Source organism: Labeo rohita, chromosome 13 (assembly GCF_022985175.1).
Source record: "Labeo rohita strain BAU-BD-2019 chromosome 13, IGBB_LRoh.1.0, whole genome shotgun sequence".
NCBI lineage: Eukaryota > Metazoa > Chordata > Actinopteri > Cypriniformes > Cyprinidae > Labeo > Labeo rohita.
Genome location: NC_066881.1, coordinates 23,143,879 through 23,157,182, shown reverse-complemented (window position 1 = coordinate 23,157,182; position 13,304 = coordinate 23,143,879). Strand labels below are relative to the sequence as shown.

Sequence of the window (13,304 nt, the reverse complement as noted above, 5' to 3'; positions counted from 1 at the left end):
CAGGGATTTGGGTAACATCAGATTTGGAGACCCTGCTGTATATCTGCAGCTGTTCACATCAGACCAAAATGTCTATGAAACAGGAGTCACCAGAAAAAATCTGAAGAATATTAAAGCCATTTTTTATGAAATTGAGAGATAATGGATAACCTCTATGGGTACCTGGTTGGATTCAGTGACCCTGCTGTATATTTGTGTGTTCATATTTGAACTGCTTTCTAAAATAAGCATTTATTTTCTGAAGGTTAGACATCACAAGAGGGAATTTGGGTAACATAAAAGCCATTCTGTGTGAAATATTGAGTGATATCAGATTTTGGTAACCCGTCATGGTTCCTTGATTTGGTGACCCAGCTTTATATCTGCAGCTGATCACAGCAGATCAAAATGCTTTCTACAGAATGAAACTTGTAGGATTAGACATTACCAGAGTGAACATTTTGCATCATAGAAATATTTTTTTCAACTGTAGTGTAAAAGGCCTATATTATAAAAGATAAATGTGTGTGTTTTCAGGAGTTTGAGTTGTGTACCCAGTGGGTGCAGCTGTATTCAGTCTCTGATCAGTCTCGAATGCAACTGCAAACTGAACACCTGCTACATCTCCTAGAACAGAATCACACGGAAGATGCTTTCCAGGTGTGTATGTGTTTTTATGATTTCTGTTGGCTTCCATTGTATAGAAACAATTGAGTTTACTGTATCTATGGCCCTGTTTACACTAATGCGTTTTCGTTTTAAAATGAAAACGATCCTAGTCTACACCGGCGTTTTTACTGTGTTTCAGGAACTCCATCCACACTACACAAACGAAAACGCATGTCACATGACCATACATAATGAGCATGGTATTATTGTTTATACAGTCATCAAGAATATGCAGAACAAATTTTGTTACTCTGTTTACACTGAAACGCAACCCCGGAGGTTTCAGACTAAAATCTTTGTATGTGTTAGTGTATTTGTCATCCTTTCCTATCAAAATGCTTGTTATGGATGCAAAAATGCAGAAAATTTTTTTATGACGGACAAAAGTTTCGGAGACAGTGTGTTAACATGACTGACACAACTTGAGGTTGTATTTTATTTTTAATCAGCGAAAATTTCAGGCGAGAATTTCAGACTCTAAGGCGTGCAAAGACCTTAAAAAGAGGTCTGCAGTGTTTTCGAAAGTCTCTGTTTTCAAAGGTTGACAGGCATAACTATTGCAAAAGTTATGTGTTTTAAAACGAAAATGCACTAGTGTAAATGTAGCCTTAGTTCATAAACTAGTTTTATGCTGTCAATGACATGAACCCAAATTTGCCCTACTGTATTATCCATATGAAAGGATATCCATTAGCTTTGTGATTAGCTTTGTAAATGTTATTTCAAACAAATTGTGAATATGTGACCCTGGACCACAAAACCAGTCATAAGAGTCAGTTTTGTTTAAAATTGAGATTTATACATTTATACATGCTTTCCACTGATGTTTTTGCTTTTGGATATCCTATCCATAAAACTTGGCTGAGATACTAAAAACTATAAAATAGCCTTTAAAGTTGTCCAAATAAAGTTCTTAGCAATGCATATTACTAATCAAAAATTAAGTTCTTAATATCCTAATGATTTTTGGCATAAAAGAAAAATGTATAATTTTGACCCATACAATGTATTTTTGGCTATTGCTACAAATATACTTGTGCTACTTAAGACTGGTTTTGTGGTTCAGGGTCACATATAAGAAAAAATGCCTCTGTGTCTCTCTGTATGTAGCTCTTGGAGGCTCTCTCTGATTCAATGGGTTTGGAGGTTAGTGAGCGGGCCCTGGATCGAAGACCTGGATTAGCTGCCTGCCACTTTCTGTCAGACTACCTCACCCTACACTTCCAGAGTCAGATGACCCCAGCGCGAAGACGCCACATCAATGCCCTTCACCTTGGCTCAAAGGTAACAATGTTTGACCTATCCAAATAACACACTGATTCAGCTGCAACAAGAAATGCTTGTGACTGAATAGCGTGGTTTGTGTACATGTTGCAGGTTCTACTCACTCTACCGGAAGCATCTCATCAGGACTATTTTTCCCTGCTGTCTGATCCGCTTCTCATGTTGGAGCAGCTGCTGATGAATCTGAAGGTAGACTGGGCCACTGTTGCCATCAGCACTCTACGGAGCCTTCTGCCGGCTCAGGACGCCGGCATTACCAACCAACACATTGATGCCCTACTGGCAGATTATGCCCAGAAGGCTCTCGATTTTCCTTATGCACCCAGAGAGTGGTCACGTTCTGGTAAGTTAGAACAGTGGATCAGTCCTTTAGTTAGTTACAAAAACATTCCTGTCAATGTTAGTGTTATTAGACGTTTGAGGTCATTACACTGCAATTCTACTTTGTGCTAATCTATTTCTCTCCCTCTTTCTTTCTGTCTCAGATTCTGTCATTAGTCTGCAGGATGCATTTCTGCAATGTCCAGCCCAGGAGAGTTGCCCCTCTTCTCCAAGCCACACCCCTCCTCCATCAGCAGGTATAAACCACACGTCCAAAGTCAGAACCAGCCTGTGGATTTGCAGTTGATGATTTTCTCAGAAAGTCTTGTATGATTTGATAGTTTAGTTTCTAAATCATGTTTGCACACATTTTCTTTAGGCAGCACACCCATGCACACACCCTCCAGTGATAGACGCCCCAGTGCGAAGAGGATCCGGCAGCTGGCCACACCTTTCACCCCTCCGGAGAAAACCCCTGAGCGCAAGGACTGGATCCCAGACCACAAACAGCACATCTGCATGGTCTGCCAGAGGGAGAGATTCACTATGGTGAGAGAGGCAGAGTGTTTGAGTGAGATGGGGTGTGAATAAGCTTGTGTGATAGGATGTGCTCCTGCTGTGATTTCCTGTTCTGCTTTCTATTAGGCCTCTCTGTAAGAATTTGAGAGTCTTAACGTAAACCTTCTCCTGTGTCAGTTTAACAGACGGCACCACTGCAGACGCTGTGGCAGGCTGGTGTGTCATTCCTGCTCTAGCAGGAAGATGGTTGTAGAGGGCTTTGAAGAACCTGTCAGAGTTTGTGACGAATGCTACAACTTCTTCCACACAGAGTAAGACACATGCACACACACCTTTTAAAAGCACAAGAACTGATTCTACAAGAGTACTAAGATTTTCAGATGACTCTTATAAGCTGATTTGTTTTAGCGAAGCAAACACATAGAGTTTAATATTTACTTTACCTGTTCTTGTCTTAGGACAACTTTTTTTTTTTCTACTTTTAACCCCACTGAATTAAAGGAATCCAAACCAAAATTAAAACAACACATAACCTCCCCCCACCCATAAAGCCCTCAGGAGGATTAAAGTGAAATGTCATTATATATGACAGTACTATATGAAAAAAAATAAATAAATAAAATAAAAATAATTATATAAAAGTAACATTAAATGTAAACAATCACATGCTGATCAAACTCAATCAGGTCAAAGAAACTTAAAATGGGGTTCGAAATTGTAGAATTCAACAGTTGAGCCATCTTAGGACATCTTTGATTTGATTGCACATTTGAAAAAACTTAAAAGCCATTGTAAAATCTTTGTAAACAGTAATTGTTTTAAAATGTTTATTATCTAAATTATAATTTAAAAAAATGGAATTGAAGTTACTTTTTCTTCTTTTTTTCTTTTTCTTTTTTTTTTAAATACAAAAAAGTTTGGGTTCAGCAAGAAATTAATGCTTTTATTCAGCGAGGATGGATTAAATTGATGCATTAAATCAAAGAATCCTGAAAAAATCAGTTTCCACAAAAATATTAAACTCTAAGTTTTAAAGTTTAAAAAATGACAATGAGAAATGTTTTCTGAGCAGCAAATCAGCATATTAGAATAATTTCTGAAGGGTCATGTGACACTAAAGATGTCATGACTGCTGAAATTAAAAAAAAATCTCACTGGCTCCAAACGTTTGAACAGTAGTATATTTCTTTTAGTAAAAAGTATTATTGAACCATTAGGAGAAATCAAAACAGGATCTGAATTTTTTTTTTTTTATTCCTAGATGTTGCACATCTGAAAATTTGATGCTTCTCATGCTAATCTGTTTTTTATGTACCTTGATCTCTTATGTTGTGTTTATTGCAGCTCAGATGAGGAGCTTGAACAGGGAGAAGGTAAACTTGTCTCTGTTTAGTTCATGTCACACACATAATCTTTTTATTTTCAGTCTCGTCTTATAAGGGTTTACAAATCTTTCTGTTTTGGTTGCATGGCCAAATGTTGATGCTTTTACTCAGATGGTGATTACAAGATTATAAAGTAAACTTTTCTCAGTAGCTGGCAGCCCTGCGTCTGTTGATGGAGTCCTGAATGGAGTTCTCAGTCTGCCTGAGGTTCCACGAAAGCAGTACCGCCTTAGTCCAAACCCAGCAGAGAACCAGCAGCTGAAGAACGAGTTCTACTATGAACAGGTCTGATTCTCTACTCATTGTCTTGTTCTGACTGTGATTTGGTTTAAATGAGATTTCTTTAATATGGTCTCATTTATATTTCCTAAAGATTTTGTGTTTGTATGTTAAAGGCACCTAGCGCGTCACTGTGTGTCGCTATAATGACACTACATAGTGATCATGCAGCCTGCGGGCAACAGCTGATTGGCCACTGCCGCTCACTCTCCCGCAAACTGACAAATCCCGAGGTGGATGCACGTCTGTTGACAGATGTGATGCGTCAGCTGCTGTTTAGTGCCAAACTCATGTTTGTAAACGCAGGATGCACCCATGAACCGGCACTCTGCGACAGGTGAGAAACACACCTTTACTTGTGTAATGAATCTAATCTATTTTGTATTTTAATTTTAAAAACATAAATTCTGAATGAGACCAGAATTAAACTGATTCTCATATGCTTTAAATGTCTTATGCTTACCCACACTGCATTTATTTGGTCAAAAATATAGTAAAGACAGTAATATTGTAAAATATTTGTACAATTTAAAATAACTTTTTTAATCTATTAAAAAAAATTTAATTTTTTCCTGTAATGGTAAAGCTGAATTTTCAGCAGCCGTTACTCCAGTCTTTAGTGTCACTTGATCATTTTAGAAATTATTTTAATAAACAGATTTGGCACTCAAGATTACTTTAGTTGTGCTGCTTGCGTAATTTTTTTTTTGTGGAAACAATTATACTTTTTTCAGGATACTTTAATAGATAGAAATTTAAATGAACAACACATATGTGACCCTGAACCACAAAACCAGTCTCAAGTAGCACGGGTATATTTGTAGCAATAGGCAACAATACATTGTCAAAAATCATTAGGATATTAAGTAAATAACATTAACTTTTTTTTTTTTTTTTAATTCAAAAAATTGACCCTTATGACTGGTTTTGTGGTCCAGGGTCACATATTTTAAATAGAAATCATTTGTGGCATTATAAATGTCTTTACTGTCACTTTTGATTAGTTTAATGCATCCTTACTGAATAAAAGTATTTATTAAATTTTAAAAATAATATTAAAGACCTTTTGAAAAGTAGTTTATCTTGTCTTTAATTCATTTTTCTCTTCATCAACAGCTACATCAGTAAGGTGGATGTGTTAAAGATCCTAGTCAGTGCAAACTACAAATACATTCCATCTCTGGACGATATTCAGGAAATGACTGCAGTGACGCGTCTGCGCAACCAGCTGCTGGAGGCCGAACACTACCAGCTGGCTGTGGAGGTGGAGTATTTGCTTAAGATTTAAAGAATTTAGTTCAGTCAAAAATAACAAAAATAACAAAAATAAATTTTGTTGAACACAAAAGTAGATGTTAGGCAGAATGTTCATGCTGCTCTTTTCCATCCAATAAAAGTCAAATGTTGTGACCTGTCATGATTTTTTTGGCTCAGCTGTTTTTTGCAGTCATTTTTTGTTTTATATTGCTCAGGTGTCGACTAAGAGTGGACTAGACCCAAACGGTGTTTGGCAGGCATGGGGTATGGCGTCTTTGAAGGCTGGAAATCTGAGCGGGGCAAGGGAGAAGTTTGCCCGCTGTCTGAAAGCACCAGTAGATCGGAACCAGCTGAACCATGGAGGGAGACTTCTGCAGGAGATCGTTCAGCACCTGGAATCTACAGTCAAAACCACTCTGAGCACGGTAATACTACACCCTGACTTGATTTGATGGGATCCTTGACCTTACAGGGTGTTTCTGAACTCCTTTTCTTTTTTTTGATATAGACAGTGGATGAGGACATCCTGGCCTCTTTGCGTGAGCTGGAGGAAGCTCTCGCTGATTCTGCTCCTCTAGATGGAACAGAGAGCAGAGTTCAGCGGTGCAGCTATTATCAGGAGTGTCTGTTTTACCTGCTCACCTACGGCACACACCTAAGTCTCATCAGCTTTTACCTGCGTCATGACTGCCTGAGAGACGCACTTACCCACTTACAGAACAAGGTTCTGCAAAAAGTTACAGATTTATTATCAGAACTACAGTACCTTACAAAAGGAAAAAATTAATTCTTTTTTCAGCAAGGATGCATTAATTAGATCAAAAGTGATGACATTTTAGAAATGCCTATTTCAAATAAATGCTGTTGTTTTCAACCTTATATTCATCAGTAAGTACTGAAAAAATAAATCTGTCATGGTTTCCACAAAAATATTAGGGATTTTTTTCAACATTGATGATAATAAATCAGTATATCATGAATTTTAAAGTATCTTTGACACTTAAAACTAATTCATTGGCTACTGAAAATTCAGATTTACCATCACTGAAATAAATTACATTTTAAAATATATTAAAATAGAAAACAACGCTTTGAAATTGTAGTAATATTTTACAGTATTGCTGATTTTACTGTATTTTTGATCAAATAAATGTAGCTTTAGTGATACTACTTTCAAAAACATTCAAACATTTTTCCAGCCCCAACAGTCATGTACATGTAATCTGATTTTAGAGGCATGTTTATTGCATATAAAATATGACAGAGGAACATGTATGTTTATTTTTTACAAAGCATCTTTTCTCATTTTGTTTGTTTCTAGGAATGTTCAGAGGATGTGTTTCTGGAGGGCATCTTTCAGCCCTGTCTTGAACGTGGGCGGTTGGGGGCTTTGCAGGGTTTTTTAGAAACCCTGGACCCCACACTGGAGAACTGGGGCCGTTACCTTCTTTCAGCCTGTCAGTTCCTGCAGCGCAGGGGACACTACCACTCTCTGTACCAACTCCAACAGTTCATGATGGTACTTAACACACACACATACACACACAACCCTGTACAGCTATCCTTGTGAGGAGATTCATTTACACAGTGCAATCTTTAGCTCTTTACCCTATACTCTTAAAAATGTAGGTGCTTTAAAAGGTTCTTCACAGCGATGCCATAGAAGAACCATTTCTGGTTCCACAAAGTTTCTTAACTTTTTATAATCTGAAGAACCTTCTTTCGCCAAAAAGAACCTTTTGTGAACTGGAAAGGTTCCTCAGATGTTAAAGGTTTTTTTATGGAACCATTTAAACAAAAAGGTTATTTTATGGCATTGTGTAGCACCTTTATTTTTAAGAGTGTAAACCTACCCATAAGACCTAAGTGCCTCACCCAAACCTTTACCTTAAATCTAACCTATCCCTAAAACCAAGCCTTGACCAACAACAGGCCTTTAAAGGGGTCTCAGAAAGTGAGCATCAGCCAAAATGTCCTCATTTTACTCTCTTTGTCTTTACTCTGATGGTCTAAAACTCAAACCAGTCCACACAAAGATAGCTGTACAAATGCACACACGCACACATATTCTCACTTGCTCTATAGTATCCTGATATAACTTTTTCTTCTCTCTTTTTAGGATCACATTCGTGCCGCTATGACCTGTATCCGCTTCTTTTCTTATGGTGCTCAGTCGTATCTGCAGCTGGGAGAACAGCAGCGCTGGCTGATCCGAGCCAAAGAGCACCTGAGAACTTACCTGCAGGAACAACAGAGCCGCAGGAAATCACACAGCTCCTCTTTCAGGAAGAAAATGAGCTCCACCGATGTTTCCAGGTATTAAAATATTTCAATTTTTAGTCAAATTGATTTTAGATTTACATTCCTTTGGGAAAATAAAATATAGCCAGATGCACTAGTAGTTTACGTAATTTACTATTTTCATTACGCTGCCCTCCAAAAGTGTGGAAACGCCCTGGAAAAGTGGGGTTTTGGACAATATTGGCATGAATCCTTTTTAATTTGTTATAATTTGGCACTGATAAGGGACAACACAAACTATGAAAAAATATTTTATTACATAAACAGTTTATACGTAGAAAAAAACATACATTTTCGATTCATCAAAATATCCACCATTAGCAGCTATTACAGCTCTGCATAATCTGGACCTAAATTCATTGTATTCTAAACTTAATTGGCAATCAGTTGTTGAAGCTATTAAGGTGTGCTGACCCAAAAATCTTTTAAAAACCTGTTTAAACCAGTAACCAGGCATCACAGCTGGCAAAGGGGCATGTCTGACTTTGACATGTATATATTGCCATTATTATGTAATCAAAATGAAAAACCAAAAAATGATAAGGATTTATGCTGATATCGTCCAAAACCACACTTTGCCAGGGGTGTTTCCAAACGTTTGAAGGGCAGTGTATGTATAATGACATAAACTGAATTACAACATTATATAGTGAGTACTGATAAGAGTTTCCATTAAGTTCCTCAGTATGTTGGCTTCGGGCTATTTTTGTTTGGTAATGGACCCTAAATGTTGCAGACACATACACACAATTGAGCTGCAGTTGGAGGTGACACGCTTTTTACACCGCTGTGAAAACTCACCGTCCAAGACAGCTGTAGGCCCCGCCCTCTCAGGGAACAGTGCCCCACCCACTTTGTTTGGAAACAGCCCCATGAAGGTGGACGTGGCCTGCAAGGTGAGCTAGTAAAACATGCTCTTCTGTAGTCCATTTTCTGCTTCCCCTTCCATATCTGTTTCTAAAGTTATTATTACATCAGTGAAATTTTGTCAGTATTTAGAGGACAAAAAAGGTCTATTGTCAATAGTTTAGCGATGTGTGAAGCACAGCTCACACAGATGTCTTTCTGCTTATCAGCATACCGAATATGCTTGTCCAACTGGAAACCTTTTGAAATCTGTGTGCGGAAATCTTTCACACAATTTTCAATTGCGTGGATTTCTATTAAAATGACTGAATTTCGCCCGTGAAAATTCACAGAGCAATGGTAAACTTTGTAGGTTAGATTTAAGACAGCATAGAATATGTGAAGGTGAGGGGAGAGTGGAAATTTTGCATATTTATTTAAATAAAAATAAGAGAGAGATATTAAAAAAACATCAAAATGGATCAATAAATCAGTACATTTTTGCTCTTTTGTGGTCTGTGTTATGTGTGTATATTATGGTTTATGGTAAGATTTTAACTGTAAGTATTTCCCTGAATCGATTTTACACATTTCAGTTTCAGCTGATTGCATGAGCCAATTGTTTTGAATTACTTGAGAATATGAGTGAATGCATATTGTGGGAAAAGAGATAAAGTATGGATGTGGTTAATGGCATAAACCTTTCAGAAAACTGGAATAGAAACAGTGTTATAAACAAAAATGATCATATTTCCTAACATTCAGAATGCACATTGTATAAACTGCTGCACTCTAAGGCTGCATTTACACTGCATGGTCTAATGCAGATGTGATTTTTTTTTTTTTTTTTGAATTTTTTTTTTTCAGTGTGGTAATATATTAAGTAATTATATTGTAGAATACATTTGAAAGTGGTCCAAATCAGATGCCCAAAAATCTGAAGTTTTTGCTGTTTACATGAACGCAACAAGATCTCTGTTGATATCTACACTGCCGTTCAAAGGTTTGGCATTGGAGCAATATGCATTTAAGAAAGAAGTCTCTTGTGCTCATTTAGACTGTGTTTATTGGATTGAAAATATAGTAAAAACAGTAATATTGTGAAATATTATTTCAATTTAAAATAAGTGTTTTTCATTAAAGATATTTTAAAATCTAATTTATTTCTTTGATGGCAAAGCCGAACTTTGAGCAGCCATTACTCCAGTCTCACATGATCCTTCAAAAAAACATTTTAACATGCTGATTTGGTGATCAAGAAACAGATGATTATCAATGTTGAAAAAAAAGGCTTAGTAGTATTTTTGTGGAAACTGATATTTTTTTTAACATTATATATAAAAAGGTTTTTACTGATCACTTTTAATGCATTAATTTTATTTAAATAAAAAATCTTACTGAGCCCAAACTTTTAAATGGTAGTGTATAAAAGAAGTAAAAACTGGTTGACAGTGCATTGTGGCATAAATCTAACAGAGACTAAAGATGAAATCTGAATAAATCAAATATAAACAAGTCATAAACAAATTTCACAAACGCCGTAACCTCTGGCTGCACTTTGCACAGGTGATGCTGGGAGGCAAGAACATTGAGGAAGGTTTTGGCATCGCATATCGAGTAATACAGGTAAGCGGTTACGACACACCAATTACAGATTGAGCCTTTGTCTCATAAACATTTGACTCTGATTCTTATTTTCTTTTATGTGGTGTAGGACTTCCAGCTGGAGGCACTGGCGGTGTACATACGAGTCGGACAGCGCCTTGTCCGGCAACGTCAGTTCTCGTCTGTGCGGCAGCTCCTGAAGTGTGTTGGGGAGTCTGGGACAGCCTCCAAACATGACTGTGATGCTATTGTGCTCAGCTGTGTCTCAGTGGCTGATAAGAGTCCAGGCGATGTGAGTTCCCAACCTAATGATCTCTTTTTGGATTTTAGTTGCTGCATTTGTTTGCCGCTGGCTCTGATGTCTCTGTAGTGGTTAAACATAAGAGATCATTTGTTTTGGGTAAATCTAACAGGCAGTCTTTGGTCTCATTAAAGGAGAACTCCACTTTCAGAACAACAATTTACAAAATATTTATTAACCATTTATTATCCAAGATGTTCATGTCTTTCTGTCTTCAGTTGTGAAGAAATTATGGTTTCTGAGGAAAGTATTTCAGGATTTTTCTCCATATAATGGACTTCATTGGTGCCCCGATTTTGAACTTCCAAAATGTAGTATAAATGCAGCTTCAAAGGGCTCTAAACAGTCCCAGCCAAAGAAGAAGTGTCTTATCTTGCGAAACGATCAGTCATTTTTTTCGGAAAAAAAAAATTTGTTTACTTTTTAAGCACAAAAGGAGAAAATGAGATGGAGTTTTTCGCCATACTTTTTTGAGCTGGAGTATACAGATGATGAACTTAGCACAGAGCCTGTGCTACACAAGCTTTTGTGCTTAAAAAGTATACAAATTTTTATTTTTAGAAAAAAATTACCAATCGCTAGATAAGACCCTTTTTCCTCGGCTGGGATTGTTTAGAGCCTTTTGAAGCTGCATTTAAACTACATTTTGAAGGTCAAAATCAGGGCAGTGGAGTTCTCTTTTGATCTATTATTTGTTTTAGAACAAATAGTTTTGGCTGAGGGGAAGATCTCATCACATTATATTTTATGTAACTTCAATGCTTTATATCAGAGTGCTGCCTTTGTACTTTTGACTGAATTGCCTAGCAACTTTTATGATGGCTGTTTTTGTTTATTAAATAGTATTATTCAATAAATAATAGTATTTTGTTTTGGGAAAAATTGTGTTTGTGATGGTGATTAGTTTCGTTGTTCCGCCATTAGATGGCAACGAGACTGTTTTTATGAGTGAGTCAGCAGTAAAGACTTTTATGTTGAAAGAGACTGAAACAGGGTTGTAAACAAGGACGTCATATTACACTGCTGCTCATATGATATTGCTCTTATATAATTTATATATTATATAAACAGATGAATAAACACAAATGTGCATATCCCTGAAAGAATCTGTTTTACTTTCATTTAGGCTAAAGAACTAGAGGCCCTCATTCTGGAGTCTAAAAGTCCAGAAAACAAGGTGCAGTTTCTTTCTTTCTCAGTCACTTTTTCTTTTTTCTCCAACACCGTATTTATGCTCATTCACAAACTTTTCTTTCTCTCTCTCTGTAGATAAAAGCATATCTTCAGTGCAGTAAGCTGCGGGCAGCATATCTCCTGGCTGTGAAACTTGATCTTGTCAAGGCGGCTCCATTTGTACAGGATGTGATGCGGGCCGCCGAGAGCTCAGGTGACTCTGTCATGCACGACATCTGCCGCCAGTGGCTCTCGGAGCATCAGGAACGATCATCACGTCAACGACAGAGCAATAACTGATAACCACTACCACTCTAATTCCTATTGGTCACTGAGGTATCCTGCTGTGCTCTGATTGGCTAGAGTGAAATAATGTGCCAGGAAACGAATCACCGTTGTGCCACTTTTGTTCACGTTCAAGCTCAGTTTGGGACCAGTCCAATTCCTATCCCAGAACAAAAACCTAATCAGGAAGGAGAAAAAGGCCTCTCAATCTACCAGTCCCCATCAGAAAGAAAACCGTCCCAGGTTAACTTTACAACAAAATAACACAACATTCAATCTTTAGTATTTAACTGAGCTTATTTTCTTACCTCAGGAAAAGGGATTTTTCCTCTCACTATGTCAGAAAGACTAATCACTGTGATTAAATCTCATTCTGATGAAACAAGGTCATAATGTAGTGAAGTTATCTGGAGTTTAACATTAAAATGCATTCATGGCACGTTTACAAAAATGTCACTATAATTTAGTGTCACTTCAGGCTGTTTATTTTGATTCTCAGTGAGTGACTGCACTCAAATGTGGTTGGACTACAAAACACATTGTTAAAAGGGAAGGTGTGATTGACAAGCATTATGATGACAAGTGCTGAGAACAAAATAAGCAGTGTTTTCGACATTGCAAAACTCTAACAGTTACATCGGGAAAGTAAGGAATGGCATTTTTTGAAATATACTGTATCTGAAACTGTTGCTTATGTATTTGTCTATAATACAGATTACCCTACAGTTGACGCCCTGAAATTATGTGCACTGTTTATGAATGTGTGTGTGTGTGTGAGAGAGGGTGTGTATATATTTACAGTATGTTAATCATATTAAAATGTCTCTGACCCTCCTGTAATTTGTTTTATAGTGTGGAATCTGTAAATGTGTGTAAATGTTATTGTGTAAAATTAATCACAGGTTCAAAAGGGAGGAGGTTTCCCTTTTTTAGTATATGTTAAAGGGATATTTCACCCAAAAACCCAAAAAAACTCATCTTCATATTATTCCAAACCTGTATGACTTTATTTCTTCGTCAGAAAATATTTTGAAGAATGTTGGCAACTAAACAAACAAACACTTTTTAAAATACTTAATGAAAAAACTAAAGTCAGTCTT

General features: G+C 36.9%; 1 protein-coding gene across 1 annotated transcript in view; it reads left to right on the top strand.

The window, feature by feature from the left end:
- zfyve26 (zinc finger, FYVE domain containing 26) overlaps positions 1-13,263 on the top strand; it is a 32,553-nt gene extending 19,290 nt beyond the window's left edge. Inside the window, exons 23-41 of the mRNA XM_051125739.1 lie at positions 517-639; positions 1,759-1,932; positions 2,026-2,275; positions 2,418-2,510; positions 2,633-2,802; positions 2,950-3,083; positions 4,117-4,145; positions 4,309-4,442; positions 4,553-4,773; positions 5,553-5,700; positions 5,909-6,118; positions 6,202-6,417; positions 7,015-7,212; positions 7,813-8,009; positions 8,731-8,890; positions 10,407-10,466; positions 10,555-10,737; positions 11,873-11,923; positions 12,016-13,263. Coding sequence (XP_050981696.1) covers positions 517-639; positions 1,759-1,932; positions 2,026-2,275; positions 2,418-2,510; positions 2,633-2,802; positions 2,950-3,083; positions 4,117-4,145; positions 4,309-4,442; positions 4,553-4,773; positions 5,553-5,700; positions 5,909-6,118; positions 6,202-6,417; positions 7,015-7,212; positions 7,813-8,009; positions 8,731-8,890; positions 10,407-10,466; positions 10,555-10,737; positions 11,873-11,923; positions 12,016-12,219 — 2,955 coding nt within the window. The 3' untranslated portion in view covers positions 12,220-13,263. The remainder of the gene's footprint in view (positions 1-516; positions 640-1,758; positions 1,933-2,025; positions 2,276-2,417; positions 2,511-2,632; positions 2,803-2,949; positions 3,084-4,116; positions 4,146-4,308; positions 4,443-4,552; positions 4,774-5,552; positions 5,701-5,908; positions 6,119-6,201; positions 6,418-7,014; positions 7,213-7,812; positions 8,010-8,730; positions 8,891-10,406; positions 10,467-10,554; positions 10,738-11,872; positions 11,924-12,015) is intronic.
- Positions 13,264-13,304: the final 41 nt, after the last annotated feature.